This window comes from Carassius auratus, chromosome 10, assembly GCF_003368295.1.
Source record: "Carassius auratus strain Wakin chromosome 10, ASM336829v1, whole genome shotgun sequence".
NCBI classification, from domain to species: Eukaryota; Metazoa; Chordata; class Actinopteri; order Cypriniformes; family Cyprinidae; genus Carassius; species Carassius auratus.
In genome coordinates, this window is record NC_039252.1 from 10,196,916 (window position 1) to 10,219,934 (window position 23,019).

The 23,019-nt window shown below is 38.5% G+C and overlaps 2 protein-coding genes across 2 annotated transcripts; one reads left to right on the forward strand and one right to left on the reverse strand.

The window, feature by feature from the left end:
- Positions 1–128: 128 nt before the first annotated feature.
- LOC113109792 (protein PBDC1-like) lies at positions 129–1,974 on the forward strand. The gene is made up of 6 exons (XM_026273557.1): positions 129–214; positions 641–706; positions 809–868; positions 1,108–1,248; positions 1,330–1,441; positions 1,544–1,974. Exons 1-6 carry the CDS (start codon positions 185–187, stop codon positions 1,660–1,662), a joined length of 528 nt encoding a protein of 175 aa, XP_026129342.1. The 5' UTR covers positions 129–184; the 3' UTR covers positions 1,663–1,974.
- A 501-nt stretch (positions 1,975–2,475) lies between these two features.
- On the reverse strand, positions 2,476–21,478 carry LOC113109791 (exportin-7-like). The gene is made up of 28 exons (XM_026273556.1): positions 21,328–21,478; positions 18,165–18,311; positions 17,957–18,050; positions 17,711–17,877; positions 16,085–16,150; positions 15,770–15,874; positions 15,480–15,645; positions 14,882–14,955; positions 14,634–14,753; positions 14,284–14,430; positions 13,991–14,163; positions 13,718–13,911; positions 13,533–13,638; positions 12,361–12,496; positions 11,289–11,362; positions 11,102–11,182; positions 10,912–10,975; positions 10,597–10,705; positions 10,414–10,520; positions 10,170–10,258; positions 6,155–6,262; positions 5,967–6,049; positions 5,619–5,833; positions 5,394–5,532; positions 5,087–5,247; positions 4,791–4,889; positions 4,457–4,584; positions 2,476–4,238 (listed from the first exon to the last, which is right to left on the reverse strand). The coding sequence occupies exons 1-28, from the start codon at positions 21,343–21,345 to the stop codon at positions 4,145–4,147; spliced, it is 3,264 nt and encodes a 1,087-aa protein (XP_026129341.1). The 5' UTR covers positions 21,346–21,478; the 3' UTR covers positions 2,476–4,144.
- Between the last annotated feature and the right edge of the window lie 1,541 nt (positions 21,479–23,019).

The window sequence follows — 23,019 nt, forward strand, 5'->3', positions numbered from 1 at the left end:
CTTATTTTTTTTCCAAAACAACAGACTAACTAAATAAGCCTGGCTTATTTGGTATACTAGTTTTATGAAAAAAAGCCCCTGATCTGAACAGCAACACAAGCACTGATCTCTACCATTTAAATCACGTGACCTCTCGTCATGACGTGTTTGTAGCTCATCCGGCCCCGGGTCAGAAGGCGACAGCATGGACACGGGGGATGTTCTTGCATCTCTGGTAGGCAATAAATTATTTTAATTTATCAACAAAAACAAGGCACGGTGTGATAACGTGATAGTATTTTATTGAATCGATGCTCTCATGTAACGTATTTTCATAACCGCTCAGAGCCCAGAGTAATATAAGTTATATCTTAGTTAGCCCGCATGCTAATAAGCATGTTATGGTCATATGGCAAAAATAACGAAATAATTTCCTTCATCATCACTGATATTTATACTCACCCAGGCTCAAATTGCTTAGGTAGTAGCGTTACTATAACAAGGATACCTGACAGCGTTGATTAATAACGTTACATTGATTCTACGTTAGTCTCTTATGGCACTGTTTGATTTTATTGGCACGGGTTTTACGTTTTAGATTTATTAAAACACGTTAATGTTTAATTTTCCACTGACTTGAGTTCCTGTGTTTAATAAACAGGGGATAGAAGGAGCCACTGCGGCTGCGCATGCGCTCTCTCTTCCAGCAGAGGCGTACGGTAATGACGTGAGTTGGGATAAGTTTTGATAATTGCAGCGGAACAAGAAACTAAGTTTGTAAGAGTATCGCCACTTCAAAACACTAACCATATTGTATGTTTACCATCAGGCCCAACTGGAAGTAATGTGGGCTATGAAAGCCTACAATCACGCAGAAGTGTACTATAATGTAAGTGAACGAGTGTCACAATATTCTATCAGTTTTCACTTAAATCAGTGGTTCCCCACCCCGGTCCTGGAGACACCCCAACACTGACACCAACATCAAGTCATCAGCTCATTATTAGAGACTCCAAGACCTAATACTGGCATCAGAGAAAAGAGACCTGCAAAATGTGCCTCCAGGAGCAGGGTTGGGAACCACTGGATTATACGTCCAGCTTCACTGACAGGTTTATTTCTCTACAGCTTATTTCCTCGGTTGATCCCAAGTTTCTAAAACTAACCAAATCAGATGAGCAGATATACACTAAATTCCGAGAAGCATTTCCTGACTTAAGTATTCAAGTTCTGGATGCAGAGCTGCTGAAGTCCGCGGACGCTAAAGAGGTGCGTGATGTCACTCTGCTGTTTAATTTGAGATTTCACTCATGACGAATCGGTCAAGCTATCTTTCCACTTTTTTTCCAGAAATGGAGGCCCTTTTGTAACCAGTTTGAAGAAGTTGTAGAAGACTTCAACTATGGTACATTATTACGTTTAGACTGTCAAAAGGACTACACCGAGGAGAACACGATATTCGGTACGTGATGCCACACGTTCACTCCTTTGTACACATCATACAAGTGCACCGGAAACAGACTAAGAACAAAAAGTCTAACTTTTCCCTTCATTTTAATTTCAGCGACCAGAATCCAGTTTTACGCCATTGAGATCGCAAGGAACAGAGAAGGATACAATGACTTTGTCCACAATGCCAATTCAAAAACCAAACAACAGAAGCAAGACAAGAGCGAATCATAACAGCTTATTATTGGAAGTGGCCTTCTCGATGTAGAGATCTTTCTACATAAAGCTCATCAGTGGGAGAAACATGTTTAAATGTCCTACCTATTTTTCCCCATTATGTAAATGTGTGTAAAAGAGTTGTTTTTCTCATTTGTACTCCAAAGTTGGATGGTTAAATCAATTTAGATTTTTCTGCAACGTGTGGCACCTTTTGTTTAATAAATAACAGTACATATTTCCCCCTGAAAAACTGCTTCTGTATTGTGTATGATTGTATTGTAATTAGAATTCCTGTGGCTCTTGAAAAACAAATGCATTTGCAACCTATTTTTTCCAATGTGTTGTCAATTTAAATGAATCAGGATTTTCGACAAAGCACAACTCAGAAGTAACAGATGGCGTTGTTAAAAAAAAATAAAAAAAATAACCCAAACATGGACATGAACAATTTTTAAAGGCTCCCAGAACCCGCTTTTGAGGAGGATTTCAATGATGGGGAGGTTTAAGTTCACCTTTAAAAACATCTTGATGTATCCCAACGTTGACTTTCTTTCAATTGTGTCATTATTTGGCATTTTTGTTGGGACGCTTACTGCATCAACTGGCATTACTGCTACATTAGATCCATCCATTAAGACACTGTTGAACAGATTCCATTGACTACACACTTCCATGACTTTGATGTACAGGAAATTCCATTTTCTATGACCATGGGAACCCTGCTGCTTTTAAGAATAGGAGTTTTTATTAAAAAATGGACCAAATTTGACCATGTCAACTTGACATCCAAAAGTGTTGGTAGGTTGCGATCACAAAACATGCACGTACTAGTACAAACCAATGATGTTTATTTTGCAGTCACAATGCTTACACTATATGTAGCAGACATCCAAACAAACAATCAAACAATTCAACCAGCTACCTCATCACTCAAATGACCCAACACACAGTCACCAAAAACACATTCACATCAGGGAACCAAGAAAAGAAAGTGAACATCCATGAGCGTTGGACATGGTTAAGAGATGAGCTAGTTCTTCACAAACAGTTAGCAGCAACATCTGTTGAGTAGCACAAGTTGCTAATACACTCCATTCGGCCTCTGTGTTTAAATCTACCATATTCTGACGTGTTTTCTGTTATTAAAAATAAACCCGGAATTCAGAGAGAAGAATGAGAGAGAAATATTTGTTTTAATGGGGTTAAAGCTAGAGACAACTGTCGAAAGTGATCCTGTCACAATGATTTGAGTACCAGGCTCTTATTTTGAAGGACACGGCTACATTCTATAGGCTCCACTACGCCAGATCAACAATAAAGCCACGATAGACTGGAAGCCTGTGAGATTAAAATGTATGTAAAACAGTTCGACGAAAGCTCAGAGAGCAACTTCACCATAACCAAGTCACTTTATCAAATCAAATCCACAGACGACATGATGGAACCCTTCAGAGACAAAAGGGGAAAGGTTATGCGTGCGTTCTCCAATGAGTTTCACACGAGGATGGGGTGTTTTTGGGACTGTGAGCAGATCTAAACATCCTCGGCGACGGAGGAGGTGGTGGGGATGTGACCTAAAGGTTGACGCAAGACAAGACTTCATCATGCCCAAGATTTGAGGGAAAACGGTATTCCTTCTGAAAACGTTAACGCAAGAGGTTCGGTGTATTTACATAGCTCCCGATTGTGTTCTATAGAGTCAGTTTGAGGGGGGGGAAATAATAAATGTACAACTCGTGATCCTATCCGATGCTTCATTCCGCCCCCTCTAGGGACAGGTGTCAATCCCACATCATCAGCCAGATATAAACCACTCTCTCCATACAGACAAACCCACACTTCAGCACAGTTGCACTAACTTACTAGACTGTAAAAAGTTTTCAATCACACTCATTATTTGTCTTAAATCGTAATCATTATAAACATTGTTGAAAATGTTATGAAAAAAAAATGTACACTTTTTTTTTTCTTCCTTATGTGTTTCTATACAAGGCAGGCAAAAGCAGAGCACTATGTATACCAGCTCATCCTAACCCTTCCTCCCACAGACATGCTTCTCAAACACACACTCACGCTCACACACACACAAACAGACGCCCACTTCCCATCCTCCCTCCGAGTGGTTCGGGTGTGCCGCCCACTCTACAGAGTCCACACTGGTGCCGTCCCACACCCCAAACCCATTCCCCAGCCGTACCCTCTTCTCTCTCTTTGGACTTAGAGCCCCAAATGACAAGAGAATAGTCAAGGAGAATGACCTCTAGAAACTTGCTTTAAAATATGTATATATTTATATGTGTATATATATATATATTTATATAAAAAGGGGTGGAGGGAGGAAGTGAGAAGGGAGAGAGGTAATGGGGTATTTTCAGGGACTGGGGAGTGGGGGGTGCAGGCTTGCGCAGCGGTGGTCCCCCGGCAGCCAGGCCAGGGGCGGGTGGGAGTACGGGCCGGGGCCGGGCCACATGGGCGGGGCCTGGTGCTCTACGGAATGTCAGCTCATCATATCGTTGCTGTTTACCCCATATGTGGAATTCTTCATGGAGTCATTGACTTCTCTTCTAAATACTGAAAGATTCTGTGTAAACCTGGGAAAACAAGAAAAAGTGGAGTTCGCTAATAATGTATAATATATATCATACATGTGCAAATAAATAAATACAGTCTAGTTTACTACTGTAAAACGTACAGTCAAGGAATGTGAGATAGCTCGCACAAAGAAATGCCATTTAATGGGCTCAATCAATCTTTTCTAACAGAACACCCACTTCCAAAAAACATTGGAATTCTCAGGAAATCAAGTTACCTGTCTCTGTTTTTGGTCAGCAAGTTTCTCTCTATGCCCTCCATGAGATTTTCAAAGCATAAGTGCATGGCTTGCTGCTTTTCTGGTGGCTGGCTGTTCACAATGCTGTTCCTCAAATCTGCAAAATACTACAAACACAATTAAAATCAGCATGTTAGGATCACGTGACAAAATTCAGATTTGCATCACACAAATACGTGTTAAAATATATTAAAATAGAAAACAGTTATTTTAAGAGTATTTCACAAGACTACTATTCTACAGTATTTTGGATTCAAACAAATGCAGCCTTTGTGATCTTTAAAAAGACGAGATCTTCTAGTCTCTCTCATACCTTCTCATTGAGTAGAATCAAGCCAAGCAGCGGCCGTGACATTGACCACTGATTCCTACAATCTTCAAAGATGATGATATTCAACACTGTGGACAGCATCTGGAGAAGATTGTGAGAACTCGTCAGATTAAGTATCTCCAATACATTTCAAAATGTAACCGTGTTTGACACATACATAGGGCTGTGTGATATTCTTTACACTTTGATTCTGCACTGATACGGCTTCAAATCATGAAACATGTTTGTGTTAAAATTGCTGTAAAAATTACAAATGTTAAATTACAAATAAATCTCACCTGCTGGATCATCTCAGGGTGCTGCTGCATTATGTGAAGGAAGCGGTCGCTCTCCTGGGCCATGGGCGCCGCTCGTTTCTTCGTGCTGCGGGACAGCTGCTTGAATAGATAAGTAACTATGTGGTCCAGGCTTGAGCAGCATCCAGTGCATACCATTGTGTCTGTGAGGAGACGGACAGAAAGTTCAAAAGTTCACAAACACCTAGGGGTCCACGATGGAACTGCAGGAGGGTTCTGAGATTAAAAAGTAAATAAAAAAATGATGCTACACAAAAGAAAAATCATAAACTGAAGAGTAGGTCCTTACCAAGTGCTGTGAGCCCCTCAGATATGGAGGACAGGATATACATGACCACATGAGGCTCCAGGCTGGCGATGAAGTTCATATGGTCTTGGGTTAGCACCTCCAGAAGAGAGTAGAAAGACTGACTAAGCTTTGGATAGTCCTGCAAGAACAAAAAAAAAAAAAAAAAATCAACCAATCTGAATGCTGACGGGCACAATCCTGATGCTGATAGCTGACTATATTTACCAGCAGGTCACTGTGAGGGATGGACAAGAGAAGCTTAATAAAGGTCTGTAGAGCGTTGTCCAAGGCATCATCACCGTACAGACGGAAGACGCCGAAGTTGACATAGTTGCCGCTTAATACGGCTTTCAGCATGGAGAAGCAAATGGAGATTCCCTTCAGTTTCAGTGCGTACACCTGATCTTTTGGCACCTCACCCAGCGTCAGGATCCGATTCCCTTTAAGAGAAATAACACAATATGGTTACAATGATTATTCAACTAAAGTTCCTCAGATTTAATAATGCTTCAACATGCAAGAGGAACAGTTGATTAAAATATGAAAACTGGGTTATTATAGGAGAGTTTGTACCATATGTTGTAATCATCTTGCTGGTTTCCCTGAACAGCAGAATTCCATTCGGCGATGACACATCAAACTGTAATCTCTGTGACCTTCATGTGAAAAAAACAAAACAAAACATACTTTAAAGTTATAGAAACAAACATAACCTTTAAACTCAGCTCTCAGAGACATATGCAGGATGTAACATTGCGTACCTGTTGTGGACGAGCTCAGCCATGAGTTTGAGGACCGGTGTGGTGCAGGCAGGTACATGGTACCAGAGCTCTATTGCCCTCTGTAAGATGGGCATGTACGAGGGGTAACTAAGATCCATTAAGGAACACATTCAAATGGGCATTCAGTCTGAACAGATCTAAGAGATTAGCTTTATATCATTTACTTTACTTAAGTTTGTCTTAAAATTAAGAAAATAAGTTACAAAATAACAAATCAATTCAATAACAAAAATACTAAGAAACTAAGAAATAAACAAACAAATAAATGACAAAATAAATGAACAAACAAAACACACACAAATACAAACAATTAAATGAAAAACAACAACAAAAAAAACCTAATTACACTAAACAAATAAAACCAAATGTGAATAAAAAGAGAACAAACATTATTGCTTTGGGAGAAGCGATCAGTCAGCAGAGCAGGCTGGTGCGCGTGAGTGTTTGCTTAATCCTTTGTTTCTGCATCTGTTGTTTACATTGGTACTTACTTTTTTTTCAAGCAGGTTTGTTTCATTCTCTAGCTATTTCTACTGCTTTTTTTCATTGCAATTTGTATTTTTGATAGCACTTTCATTTGAATCTCATTCAATAAAATGTTGTGGTATTTACAGGCCTCCTGAACAACTGGGCACCTTCCTAGAAGAGCTGGATGGTCTGCTGTCCTCGTTTCCAGAGGATAGCAGTCCACTTTTAGTCTTTGGCAACTTTAACATTAATCTGGACAAGCCTTATGCTGCAGACTTCCATTCACTCCTAGCTTCATTTGATTTCAAATGCCTTACCACTACAAGCACTCACAAACCAGGCTACCAACTTGACTTAATTTACACATGCAAATGTACTGCAGACAACATTTTGGTAGAACCCCTACACATCTCTGACAACTTCTTCATTACATTTAACCTACATCTTCCTACCAGTGTTACTTTTAGACGAAAGCTGTGCTACCTTTCACCCTCCTAGCTTTCATCTGTAGTGTCTTCCTCTCTTCCCTCACATACTCATTTTTCATGTCTGGACATTAATGCAGCAACTATCACTTTTTGCACTATTTTAACTTCTTGTCTACATAATATATGTCCTCTCTCCTCCAGGCCAGCACGGGCTACTCCTTCTTACCCCTGGTTATCCGATGTTCTTCGTGAGCATTGGTCCAAACTCAGGGCAGCATAGAGAAAATGGCACAAATCATGTATGTATCAGTCTTTACATTCATATTTCTCTGCTCGAGTCCATACCGCCAAATCTTCATATTTTCACAAGAAGATCAACAGTGCTTCAGACACATGTAACCTCTTCAAAGCATTCATTTCTATACTCTGTCCCCCTCCACCACTTCAACAACAGCTGCTGATTTTGCCAAATTCTTCACAGACAAAACTAGAACAATCAATAGTCAGTTCTCAGCTCCAAACACAAACTCAAACCAACCGCATCCATGCCTTGAACTTCACTTACAGATATCTACAGACCGGTCTCTCTCCTTCCTTTCATAGCAAGAACACTCAAATGAGTGTTTCAGGTATCATTATTTCTTAAACAGAACTACTAACTGGATCCTAACCAGTCAGGCTTCAGGAGTGGCCACTCAACTGAGACTGCGCTTCTGTCACACACTGAAGCCCTGCAGATTGCAAAAGCTGATTCCAAATCATCAGTTCTTATTTTGCTGGATCTATCTGCTGTTTTTGACACAGCGAATCATCAGATTGTCCTGTCCACCCTCTCATCACTGGGAATCACAGGGATTCCACTTCGCTGGTTAAAATCCTATCTCACTGGTAGGTCTTTCAGGGTGGCCTGGGATGGGGAGGTATCTAAAGCACATCAACTGGTCACAGGTGTTCCTCAGGGATCAGTTCCTGGACCCCTCCTCTTCTCCATATACAATACATCACTGGGTCCCATCAAACAGGCACATGGTTTCTCCTACCATTTCAATGTTGATGACACACAGCTCCATCTCATTTCAACCGGATGATCCAAAGGTAGCTGAACGGATCTCAGGCTGCCTGGTGGACATCTCGGCATGGATGAAAGAACATCACCTACTGATCAACCTGGCAAAGACTTCTCGTCTTCCCGACCACTCCAAATCTACAACATGACTTCACTATCCAGCTAGGTTCATCACCAATTACCCCATAAAGTATCGTCAGAAATCCTGGTGTAATCTTTGATGACCAGCTAACTTTCAAAGACCACAATGCAAAGACTGCTCAATCTGGCTAGTTTGCATTGCACAACATCAGAAAGATCAGGCCCTTCCTAACGGAGCATTCTGCACAATTTCATGTCCAGGCCCTTGTCATTTTTAGGCTGGACTACTGCGATGCTCTTCTAGTTGGACTTCTATCATGCACATTCAAAGCTTTACAAATGATTCAGAAAACAGCAGAACGACTGGTCTTTAACGAGCCCAAGTCACACCTCTCTTTATCTCCCTGCACTGGCTGCCGGTTATGGCTCACAAACATCAAGTTCAAGATGCTGATATTTGCTTGCATATAGTACAGCCTCATCGCCAGCCTACTTCCACTCACTCTTATGAATCTACATCCCCTCCAGATGCTTCAGATACACTAGTGAGCGAAGCCTCGTGGTACCATCACAAAGAGGCACTTTCCAGAACATTTTCGTTTACCGTTCCTGGTGGAATGATCTTCCAACCCCTATCCGGAATGCTGATTCCCAGACATTTATCAAGCAACAGCTGAAAACCTTTAACGTTTTCTCCTTTCTTTTATATTTCTCTGTCTAGCTTGTACTTAATTGAACAATGCTTGAAACTTGGTATCACAAGCACTTCCTGTATCTAATTGCCTCTTTAAAGGGGGGTGAAATGCTATTTCATGCATACTGAGTTTTTTTACACTGTTAAAGAGTTGGATTCCCATGCTAAACATGGACAAAGTTTAAAAAATTAAGTTGTACGTTTGAAGGAGTATTTTTGTTCCCAAAATACTCCTTCCGGTTTGTCACAAGTTTTGGAAAGTTTTTTTCGAGTATGGATCTGTGTGATGTTAGATGGAGCGGAATTTCCTTATATGGGTCCTAAGGGCACTTCTCCCGGAAGAGCGCGCGCTCCCGTATAGCATAGCACTGAGAGGCTGAGCACAGACATTCACTGATCAGAGCGAGAGCGTCGCGAAATGTCACAAAAGGAGAGTGTTTTTGGTTGCCAGGGCAAGACAACCCTGCACAGATTACCAAAAAAAAAAAAAAAACAGCATCAAGGGAACAGTGGATGGAGTTTATTTTTACAGAGCATTAACGGAGTTGTGCAAGTGTTTTTGTTTGTTCCCTGCATTTCGAAGATGCTTGTTTTACAAACAAGGCCCATTTTGACAACGAATTTGCGTATCGTTTATTTCTTAAGGATGATGCAATCCCAACGAAAAAGGGTCACGATTGAGTGTTGGAACCGCAGGCGGTGAGTAACACTGCTTAAAATATCTCTGCCTCCCATGCCGGAGACCCGGGTTCGAGTCCCGCTCGGAGCGAGTCGCTGCTGCTCTCGTTCAGTTTCAGCCTCGGGATCTGATTCTGGATCATAAATAAACGGCTGAATCTGACTGTTAGCAATGGTTTGTTTTGGATGATGGTTTTTTTTCCTCACGGTAATGTCACAGCTTCCAAACGCTCTCAACGCAAAAGCCTACTGGCTCTCGTGATTCTTTAGCTCCGCCCACACGTCACGCCTCCAGTCGGTCATGTTTTTCTGGGAAAAATTGTTACAGACTATCTTTCTCTTATGAATATAATAAAACTAAAGACTTTTTGGAGTTATGAAGGATGCAGTACTACTCTATAGGTACTCAAGATTAACAGGATATTGAGTGAAAACGAGCATTTCACCCCCCCTTTAAGATGAATAGCTTGAGGTTTTCCCCAACTGTAAGTCGTTTTGGATAAGAGCATCTGCTTAATGAATAAATGTAAATGTAATTGCACAAATAAAATGACCACTCACAAATTATTAAAAGGATACATCCAATCAAAGAGCATCATAAAGCTGGTCTTGGCATTAAAGGCAAAGGCAATTCCCCTTAGATCTCTTACCAGTCCTACTAAAGTCCTCTGAAAGAAGAAGAAAAAAAAAGTTAATTTCTCATTTGTGAAAAGACTGGGGTGCAGATGCATTATACAGGTCAGCAAAAATAAGAGAAAACAAGGTATTTTGAAAATGCTTCATGCCACACTAAGGTTGTATGATAAACAATACAACATCTCACTTTTGCTTCTTGTTCATTGAAGGTGTTGGTGCTGAACATCTGAGCAATGGCCTCGAACGCAGCAGTAAGAGGAAGCATGAACTGTTCAAACTGGTCCTCATCCTCACCTGTCAAAGACACAGAACGTCTCTAAAGATGTCCTTTTACATGACACTTATGTCATATCTATAGGTACACCCTTACCCAAATCTACCATAAGAAGTCTTCCCAAGGCTGTGTAGAAAGTGGTCCGACATCTCATGTCACTGAGGTTGGCCTGATTGTTCACACCCAGGAAAGAAAAGTGCTCACTCTGTCACACAGAAGAAAAACAAGGCATTGTCAGCACTTTAAAGTATCTTAAAAAGCTATTTAAGAATAGCCACTGTTATTTGTAATATTACACTTTTATTTTATTAATGAAAACAAATAAAAACTAACTCTAAATTAACTGTACTTCAGGTACAAATAAAGTTAAAGTGGAGTTAAGAAGGAGAAAATCTCACGTTGGTCACTTACGGTATGGTTGTTTAGCATGAACTGGACAGCACTGAGTTTCACAAGTTTCCTAACACTGCTGTATGTGAGAAATACGGTTAAGGAAACAGACCAAAACATATTCAGTTAAAAACAACCGTCACTGATCCTCAATGACAATCCTATTATTGTTTCAATGTTTTTTTTAAACCAGTAACGTGTGTAAGGATATCCAATCGAGAGGTCATTGAGAAGCTGTAGTGTCTTAGATGTGATTGGTTCACACTGTCCCCAGTACTTCAAGTTGGTGATTCTGCATTAAAACAAAACTCTACGTTAAAAACATTGTTTTTAATGATCATTTTTGGTAAACCTTCGTTTATAATAGTCATACCCATCATCAGCTGACATATACTCACATTTTCCCAATGAAAACACTGAGTACCATGGTCTCATCATTCAAGCCAAGAACCTCTGATAGTCTTCGATACAACTAGGAATCAAACAAAAGTAGTATTATTTCCTGTCATCTTATATTTATTTTGAACTAGTGTTTTGCAGTGTAGGTTGAACAATTAATTGTATACATGCAGAATATGTTAAACTACTAAATAAACAGGTTGGGAAATAAGGCCATGAGAAGCAAGCAACTGTGACAATTCACAGTGGGTTCTTTCAAATCCATAAACTATATAGATTTGGTCTGAAAAGGGGAATACATTTTGCATTTAGTGGCAAATACAGTATAAATATTACTCGAACACAAATAAAAAAAATAAAATAAAACTCTGAAGAATCTTTATCGTTGAGTCCTGATTATTGTTCCAAATGGCACGTTCCTCAGAGTCTACACTTTGCTGCATGGGCTGCTGGGTAACAGTACACTGCAAGTCTTCATCCCAACGATGCAAATTAAGTGGGCCATTTGGGACAATTTTCCATTAAATCTAATACATTCAATTATCAAGAGGCTATCAGATTTCATAATAGTTTTCACACTACTTGTACACATTTAAGCACTTATTAGGTGTTATTTTCCAAGGTAAAGGACAACAGGCTAAAGCAGAACTAAAGAGAGGTTTAGAGGAACAACAAGTCTTTCTATGTGCTCTTATCTTCTCTGTTCACACTTTTGGATCTGAGCAACGGGACAGAAAACTTCAGCTTTCTGGTTAGATGAGACAGAACACTCATCTCCAACATAAAAAAACCTATGGTTTCAAAAGCTACTTGTCTATTTACACTGCAAACTAAAAGAGTGAAACCACAACTAATCATGAAAAAGCTGCATCGACTGTCTCTTTTCAAAGCCCAGACACAACACAAATCACAAATATCAGCCATTCTGGGAGTTCAAAGGCGAAGCCCTGTGAATGTTACTAGATATAAATAATTATTTTACTGTTAGCTGTTTTTTTGCTTTCGATTTGCTGTCTAAACAAACCACAGCTTGCAGTTCACACTCATAAATTACAACATAACTGAAATTACCTTTGATGATTTTTGCACCTGGTCACCGATGTAGATTTTGCGAAACTGCTCAAAGAAACTGAGCATGGCTAACTCAAGCTTCTCATTTCCTGCTTGAGCCAGCCGCGAGTCTGTGAGGTTCATTAACTGCAAAACTCTGAAAATGACAAAATATGAAATCAATATAAATATTAAGTAAAATTAAACATTGTGAAGTGAGATTGTTTTAATCTCAGGAGACTCATAAATAAAATCAATTCTTTACTATTTTGTCAACATAAATTAAAACTAAACAACAGTTATAAATCTTACGTGAAATTAGTCCCAATTCAAAAAGTACAGTATGAGAAAAGGACATTCAGTTTTTTTTCCTTGGATTTGCTAATATCGTGTTTAACAGTGGTAATTAATTATTTGTTTTTAAAAATTAACTGGAAAATAATACCCAAATTACCAATAAAAAAAAAAAGCATATTAATAATCTCTAACATTGGCTTAACAATTTGATACAGATATACAGCTCATCGCTAGTTTTATATACTATTTGAAGCATTCAAAATCTGAATGCCTCTTCATGCCAAGACAATTTGTTTTTGCACGAAAACTCAATCCGATAAACATTTTAAATGTTTCAATTCAAATGAACAGATGTTAACATGCCTAAACAATCAACGTGTGTCAATGCATTTATTATTATGTTTTTTTCCCCCAGAGTGGCGAGTGTGAACAAAAACTGGCCGACCAATAAGATTGTGTTTTTGGTCACATATCCAGAGTCTCTGCTGCTACATAAAGCTACAGCTTGGTGGCACTCATGAACATTATTTTGTGAAGCCATCTGGAACCAACTCTCTCTCTCTCTATACACTCTAGTATTCGGTGCTGTCTGAGAAACATCATAGTGAATGCAAAAATCTGAAAGGCTTTTTGAAAATATGTAAATACTGCTTGACTTCCTTATTCTTTCTAACAAGAGGGCGTCAGAAACAAAGTTGTACGGTGCTTTGTGTCCCTGGGTATTTCTGCTTATGTAAGCACACTTGCAGTCAAAGAATAATTTTGCATATTCAATCAGCCCATCTAACTTTTTTTTTTTTTTTTTTTTTTTTACACATTGGTCAGAACAGACAAATCATATGACTGAATTCTCAATTCGTCTTGGTTTGAGGAGGCCTTTAGTTGAGATCCCTCACCGACACACAAGCTCCCCATCCATGGCATCCTGCTCATCAGTGCTGGCGAAGGATACTCTTCCTCCAATGACTGCGCCAATTATGTACACTAGCCATGTCAAGCGACCTGGACAACAAAAACATAACGTAAGCAGTGTTATGATACAATATATTGATTTGTATTTTAGGTTTTGTTTCAAGCTCACCCTCCTGCACTGCTATGTCTATCGTGCTGGAGTTGGTGGACTGCAGCAGCTCCTGGTATGACTGGGCCGACTGATCGAAGAGCTGGACCAGCAGTGCACAGGTCTTCTCATACTCACACCGGCCGATAGTAGACAGCTGGTCCAGCTGCTGTTGAACCAAGCCTGCATCATCCAAGGGGTCTTCAAGACCATCCCTGCACAGAATGGACATTGTATAATCGCACATTCATGCTCATCAAACCTAATTGTGACTTCAAATAGTGCTCACTGTACCTCAGAATGATGTGTATGGACTCTAGGCGGGATGTGATGTAGGCCTTGGTCACCTCAGGGGTGTAGGTCTCAAGCATGTGGGGCTCTGTGGCCTTTACATAAGGGACAGATGCCGCTAACCGCTGCCACAGGCTCAGCAGATAGTGAACACTGTTGGGCGCAAACTCCCAGTGCTGGGACACACCAAAGTTATCATAGTAGATCAGCAAATTAATAATTCTTGTCAAGTTGGTTCGACTTCTGTAGAAATAACATATTAGCTTCATGTTCAGCACACCAAGGCTGTAACTCACCTGCAGACTAGTTACGGTGAAGTTAGCAATCAGTCTTATGACCTCGGGGTAGTTCTCTACTTTAACCAGCTCTCCCAGCTGATAGTTACTCTTAAGTCGAGCCAGTAGTCGGCAGAACTCATGGTAATTGTTTGGGTCCGACAAACTCTGCAAATCAAACGTGAAAACAAAACAAACAAACATCATAAGTACTGTTACCATATTAACCACATAATACCAGCAAACTTATTTGAAATTTTAACAGCTATTTTTTGGCTACGTATTTAATTTATGCCCTTTTTTAACTTTTTTTATACAAATATCATCCAAACATTAGAATGACAATAATTATTATAAGATGGATGGCATACTTGAGGGTTCTCCAATATTCTCTTCACACCATCTACTAAAAGGGAGAGGAACTTGGCTCGCTCTGCGTTGTTAAAAAGAGACCGCCGGACAGACGCTATTTGGACTAGACAAGACAAAACCTAAAAAGACAAACAACACATTTAATATTAAACGGTTCACGTTATTATTGGAAGAGTCTTAACATGATCAACGAGTCAAAGGCTTGTTTATCTTCACATGCATGTCACGCTGTTTATCTGACACTTACCAAGGGAGACAGCGAGGGAGGGATGGAATGATACAAATCAAAAAACAGCTGCAAGGTTGAGGAATCCAAAAAGGCTGCAGATGAGAAAAAAATTGAATTAAACAAAATTATGCATGTATTCAACACAATTTCCCCGTTACTACTCAAAAGGTATTTTTGAAAGAACTCTCTCAAGCTCACCAAGACGACATTCACTTTATCAAACCAATAACATTGCAAAAAAGTATTATAATATTTTAAAATATAGCCTAATTTATTTATGTGATGTAAAAGCTGAATTTTCAGCATCATTACTCCAGTCTTCAGTGTCATATGAATGATATGAAGGATCATGTATGCTGAATTGCTACTTAAGAAACATTTCTTATTGTTATTAATGTTAAAACAGCTGTGATGCTTAATATTTTTGGAAACCATGATAATTTATATTTTTTATTTCTTCTTCCTTTATTGTTACAAGAAGTCTTAACTATACAAGCAATTCTATGGAAGGTTAAAAATATTCCATGTAAAATTTATGTTAAAATAATGTTGAATGCAGCCTGTTTAAACGAGCACTGGCGCACAGTTGCTTGAAAATGTGAAAATGCCAGATCACCTGATCTCCAGCTGGTGGGGATCTGGACGGTGCACAGATCATCTGAGGACTCATCGGTGGATGTGCCGATGAAATCAAAGTTGAGGCAATTGTGGGCCAGTTTGAGTAGCTGCATGAGTAGCCCATGCTGGCTCTCATCATTTAGATTCAAGTTCTTCCCAGATGCCTGCAGACATACAGAACAACCCACTGAATCATTGACATAAATCCCAGTCAGGCTGGTCTAGCGGTTGTGAAGGAGAATATACAGACAAACAGTTCTTTTGTGCAGTCTGAAGCATTACCCTTACCTGCTTGAGGAGGTTGCAGGAGAGGGTAAAAATGTCAAACAAGGAGGAATCTCGAAACGATGATGCAATCTTTCTATGTTTTGTAAGTGGATGTGTTGAGTCCGCCTGGAGAATCGATAGAAAATTCAAGGAATCAGTAATCTATCTTTAACGCAACTTTCAGTTATTGAACCCACACATTCAGCAATGATTTCCAAGCACTGAGCTAAGACTAAATTTCAATTAGGAGACACTTTTATCCAAAGCGACCTACAAATGAGGACAACACAGGCAATCAAAAACTCAATATGCAAATCAATATGCAGAGAAACTTACTTGGTTGATCTCATTGGTTAACTGGGAAAGAATTGTGACTCCTATGATGCAGTGTTCAACACTATCCTAAAAATGGCAATAAAAAAGAAAAGAAAAAAAGATTTAAAAATACAGTACAAACAATGCTGTTTGAATTTTCACCACAACATGCTTCTATAGACTTAATTGTAATCATATAATAATTATTAGTTATTGTGTGGTTGCGTTTAATGGTCCTCAATCACAAAACTGGAGTTTGAGTATTGAATTTGTGTTTACATTTTTGTTATTTGCTCATGAATCATTTCTATGGAAAGGATGCATTTACCTTGAATTACATAAGAATGGTTTTAAAAACCATTGACACAAATGTATTGCCATTAGGGAATGCAAATGTCCTCAGAAAGTTCAAGGTTATTTTGATAATTGCATCGGAGATATTGTCCATATACGGATGCGTTTTCTTTTTTCTTGAGAAGAAAAGTGAGAAAACATATCCATATAAAATTATCCTAGTTTTGGGGGATTTTTCATATGGAAACTGCAGATGATGATGGTTTTCAAAATACAAGTCTTGTTCGAGATATATGGACAATATCTTGTTTGGAATTTTTAATTCGATTCTCAAAATCAGCTTGAACTTTGCGAGGACATTTGCACTGATTTATGAAACAGGAGCAATACATTTGTGTAAAGGTTTATAAAACAATTGTAATGTAAAGTTGCATTTAAGAAAAAAAAATAATAATAATTTTCTACCAAAAATGTTTGTGCATCCCTACTTGCCTTAAAGGGTTAGTTCACCCAATAATCAAAATTATGTAATTAGTAACTCAACCTCATGTCGTTCCAAACCAGTGAGACCTTTTAGATTTAGTCAGAGAGCTCTCGTCCCTCCATTAAAGCTGGAGCGACTTAATGTTTTGCTCAATGTTTTGTTTGTTATCTGGCTCGGCTCGGTGTTCATCTTCAGTTCTCTCTTCACAGCAGTTCAGTCAGTGTACTGTTTGAGTAAATGAATTACTCCGGGATATTGGTTTGTTTGAACTCAGAGGGAGTGTCAGCCACATTAAAAAACTTAACAGCTTAAGTAATTTGTTGATTAATGCGTATTGGAGACGAGAACCGTTTACAACGGTTCAGTTCGATTTGGTGAACTGAAATGATTCGTTCGTGAACCGAATATCACATACTGCTTTGTTTGGAACTCTCTCTCACAACAGACACAGAAGAGAGGACAATGCTGAATAAAGTCATCGTTTTTGATATTTTTGGACCAAAATGTATTTTCAATGCTTCAAATGCTAACTGACCCTCTGATGTCACATGGACTACTATGATGATGTTTTTATTACCTTTCTGGACATGGACAGTATACCGTACACACAGCTTCAATGGAGGGACTGAGAGCTCTCGGACTAAATCTAAAATATCTTAAACTGTGTTCCGAAGATAAAGGGAGGTCTTACGGGTTTGGAACAGCATAAGGGTGAGTTAGGGTGAGTTATTAATGACATAACGTTGATTATTGGATGAACTAACCCTTTAAAGAAGTGATGATAAAAAACAAAAAACAAAGAAACATTTCAAAGTAGCATAACTCTGAACTTATTATCTTTTCTAATAATGCTATAAAATTGATCATACCTGCAGGAATCTTGTTACATCGACAATGACATTCCTGAAGACGTAATCTTCCTTTTGGCAGTCAAACCAGCCAAGCTTGGTGATTCTGGCATAGAGCTGGATCAGGGCTTGTGTCACGAAGGCAGCAAGCTTTGGTCGGGTTGCCAGATAATTGAGAACATAATTTCCTGGGGAAATTGTTTTTCCAAAATTAGCCTTTTCTGGGTTTCGGGGTTCTAAATCTCATGACTGATCTGATAAACTTACGAATGTCAATGCGCTGCTCCAGGGGAAGTGGGTTGCTCGTACGAGACACCAACTTGGAGAGACACGTTGCAGCCAACAACTGGGAGTACGAGGACTGTAAAAGATTTTACAAATACAGTGTGAAGTTAAACAGTTGCTTAACACAAACTGTTGTCAGGTCAATTCAGAGAACTTGTTTTTCGCGGTTCTCAACAAGCTTAATTCTTACACTTCCGCTTTCCAGCAACAACTGGCATTTACTCAGACAGTCGGGACTGTTGGTGAACTCCACCAGAGCTTTCTCGGCCTGTAGACGTGTGGTGGTGTCTGTGGTCTCATATAGCTGCTTGCACAGGATCTCTAGCTGGGCTAGGCTCTGGAAAAGAGACCCATTCATTTATCTGCATCGACTACTTTTTAAATCAAAAATACATAAAAAAATATATATATTTAATACAAATACATTTCATTGTTTTTAACATCTGCATTAAAAAAAAAAAAAGTTGTAATACACCTTTAGTGGATAATTAAAAAAAGTCAAGGTAATTAAAGATTAAAGCGACAGGACAATCTTTAATCATTTCTTTAAAATATAAATTAGAAAAAATAAATAAGTAAATAAATAAGTAAATAAAAACTTGTGTGCGCCAAATCAAAAGTCTGGTTTTGAATAAGTGTCAAGTTTCTAAATTATTAAATAATTTAGCCTGTTTATGACAAGGCTAGTTTAGGTTGTAAAGCATAATGTGGTGCAATTGCACAAAAACATTTCTAAATTAATAATTCACAATGTGTGTTTAAAAAAACCTTTACCTTAATTTTTATTTTATTATTATTTCAATAATTACTGAAAATAATGATAAAGATGCATTCAAGTTTTAGGGAAATTAAATTGCTCCCACTGCTTAGAACTGTAATAGTGCAACTCCTCAACAAATAAATCAGTTTGAAATATCATTAGCTATGTTTCCAACTAGACACTGATGTTCCATTAAGCAAGTTAATGTGCAGACATCACATCCACAAGTTATTGCTCTAGGTCACAGAGGGAGCATCTGGTTCATGCAAGTATGAAAGACTATATGGTGATTGGAGAAAACAACAACAACAATTTGGTAATACATAGAGGAGCAATGAAAGAGCTAACTGGTGTTATGCAGCAACAAGCCTCTGACTCTAACAGTTCTTTGTTCCCTTGTGGAGCATAACTATACAAAATCAGCATCAGCAGAAAAACTGCAGCTGTAACAAACGCACAGCCTCAATGAAAAACTTAAAGTTTACTATGCTAAAAAATTCAGAACTAATGAACTTAGCCTACAGTGTTATTTCTTTTCTCTTTTTTGTGCTCAAAAATGAAATCCCATGTTAAATAAACAGTTTAATACTTAAAAAAACTATTTCTTGTGCATTTCACAACTTTAAGTTGGTTTATCAAGCCCATGTACGTATATGCTTGATACAACTTGCTGATAACTGAATCAAGAGACCCTATAAGAACAGGGAGGACCCCTAAACATACAAGAAAAAAAGCAAGATAAAATGCAAGCTGTAATTGCAAGTAACTGTACAGAAAAGATAAGACACCTCAAAGTTAAAAAACCTCAAATGAAAACACCATGCATTTGGTTTTTACTAAAACTAACATAAATCCACCTGTTCATACCAACCTATAACATATTATTAATAACTTCCCTTAACATGCTTTGAGCATTCTGCAATCAAAGTTTAAGTGTACTTAAATGGTAATGAATTATATTGCGATTTTACAACAGAGTTTAAAGCTGCCTAACAAGAAAGGAACTGAATGTTACAAGCCAGAAATACTGCTGAGTCATATCAACCTATACTGGCCTCACAACATGTTCTTTGATAATTACGTGAACACATATATCGAAGCATTATTTGGTTGGTTTAGGTCTACTACCAATACGTGAGCCGCAAACGTCCTTTAAGACATGGAGCTGCTCCTTTGGTAATTAATAATCTATAACTGCAAATGGAAGGCTTCTTCAGCACCTAAAGAGTAACAAGACGCGTGACAACAACACTGGAGAGCACATGTTTACTGTTGCCTGTGCACATGAGAGTCAGGTTAACAAAACCATCGTAACCACTTCATTAAATTGAATGGGAATAAGCAGCTATTCAACACTGTGTTTAACCTCAAGACCTCCTTAACCTTTGACCTCAAATATGACCTGTCTTGTCATCAGTCAGGAGCAGCTTGTGTACAATCTGACAGGTGACAAGCAGCGGCTGTGTTTGAATACATGGTCTATGGGGTTTAACTGCCCTGTCATGTCCAAGAATGATGTCTTGCTAGGGTGGTTTTCAGGAAACAGCCATATTGAGATAATGAGGAGTAGAAAATTATTTATTTTAATTCTGAGCCGACTTTATCTGTCAGTTACGCCTGAGACTTTGGTTGCCAAGTTGGCCTTATCAAGATTATTATCAGGACAGACTTATTACGTATAACTAAAATGAAATACATTATAGTAAATGTACTAAAAGTTCGATTAATAAACATCACTAAACATTCGATAGAGAAAATTAAACATAATACAGAGAAAATTGCTCAATAAAGACATTTCTGGTTGGCTGCCTTCACTTCATCCAGTCATTTAACTCTCCTTAAACAGTGCATGTGATGAAAACTACACATATTTGGATGACTTTAAACACTATTACCTATTTACAATTCGCAGCAGGTGTTAACGCGAATATCGTTTTTATAATTTTGAAGAAAATCTCGTTTCTAGTCGGGCTTTTGGTTTGCAGAGGCGGTGCGCGGGAGAATCTCACGAGTTAGCATGCGAGCTAAGGCTAGCAGCGAAACCGGACACATTCGCGTCCAGCAATAACATGACAGATAACTGGATGCAAATATGATTTCGTGCTTACCGAAAGCCTTCTCTCTTGGACAAAGCCTCGCTGAGCTCGACTTACTATCGCTTGTGTATACAAGGCCAGTGTATTATTGCACTGCAAGCGGTTGGATGAGGGATGATGCCTTGTTTACTATGTAAAACATCACTGTCGCTATAGAGTTACGTGCAATTTAATACAAACGATCTCTCGGGATCTACCGACCTCTGCTGCTTAAAATAAAATACTTCGCATTTTGCTTCAAAACAACTTTCCCCCATGCTGCAGAGTTGTGTGGTAGACTGGATCACAGAGTTAAAATCAACATGATGACAGGCCACAAGTCAACACTTGATAATCGCATCCAATAAAGCACGCGAGTCAACCTCTCCCGCCGCGCGACGCATGCGTTCAAAACAAACACGGACGCATCGCCGAAATAAGCCTCGGGATCTGTCGTTAGACTGCAGTGGATCATATTTCATGAATTTAATAATAACAAAACAAAATCATTTACTTACCTGCACATGATCCGCCATTTTGCTCCATTCATGCTCCTCTCACTCCCCCTGACAATGAGCATGCGCGCGTCTGCCCACGATCACGGGAACATTTACGCAATTGACGCACGTAGTGATAAAGCGAGAAGTTCGCTCGGGGCTTCGTGAATCCCGTTACGGCAGACAGCCGCCGCCGAAGCCAACGCCGAAAAGAGCCTTTGTTTACATGCTTCTTAAAGTGAAACTGCGAATTCAGACACCCGAGGTCACGTGGATTTATGATTCTAATAATACCTAAGCGTGATTGACAGTGCCTATTGTGAAGTTGAGAAACAATGCTAATCGTTCAAAGAGGCTTCTGCGGCCGTTCTGACGTTAAAGACTGCACCTGTTGTAAACGTGCAAATAGTAATAAGGTTAACTAGAACGTAATTTGGTAATTAAAACTGACGTATGTTTTGTTTGTTTGTTTTTATTAAAATTCTGTAATTTTTTTTAGGAGATGTAGACTCTAGACATATTGCTTTCTGTAGTTTTCATTTACATGGAGTTGGTAGCCATCTCAGGGATGCTGCCATATTGGCATCACATGACTAACTGTTATGCCCTCGACCGATTTAATCATATTAATAAGAACAACAACAACAACAACAATATACATTTTGTGTATTAATTTTCCTTTTCCTCTGACTTCTGACAACCATGGTTTCTAAAGCAACAATCAAAGATTTAAAATTCCAGTAACTTTTTAATCATGACTATTTATAGGCTAAAAAGAATGTACAGTTATTTATGGATTGAGTTTATTTTATTTGATTAGGCTTAACAAACTCTATTGTAACAAATAAAGGGGATTTTTGTAGGAAGTTAGGACCATTGCTAAGAAATTCTTGATGGTTGCTAGGTTGTTAATAAAGTCATATGGGTTGTTGTGCAATAAAATAAGTAGTTAATGTGTTGATGATGTGACCATTAACCGCTTTCTGGGAATAAATTAAATTTCAAACTTAAATGTAAATCTTGATGGATAGATTTAGAGCTCTTCAGAAATTGCAGATTATTGCTGGAGTGAAAAATAAAGTGAAACAAACAAACAACAACAACAACAAAAAACCACTAAGTGTATTATGAAAAATGCTCAAAAATACTATGTATGTATGTATATATGTATGTATTATAGTCTATATTTTGCAAATGCATATTTGTTTTAAAGCCATAAGTCTAAACCTGTTTCAAATTTTAGGTTGATATTTAAAAAAAAAGAGCTTTCAGTAAGATTTTATTTGGGTGCTGTACCAAATGTTTTCACTAGATGACATTCCTTCCTATTCATTACCATTGTGTTTATTTTTGACAGTGAACAGTACAAATGTGACATGTTCTTCAGGACCATTTAACCTTAAAAAAAAAAACATTCTTCAATAACACTGACCAAAACAGCACTACAGGCTTAAACTTATAAATAGATTTTGACCACCAGATGATTATATTTTTGGATCAGGAGGATAAACAGTCAGCTTAGTAATACAGATGGCTAAACTTACAGCTTTCAGGCTCCTTAACAAACCACAAGATGCTCACAGTTTTTTTTTTTTTTTTTTTTTGACAGTTTCACTCAGATTAAGCTATGCCTGCAGCTAACAGCTCATTCAAAGTATTCACTGAAGTGAAAAGAGTGCAGAGACAGCGACAGGATTAGATACTTTTCCATTC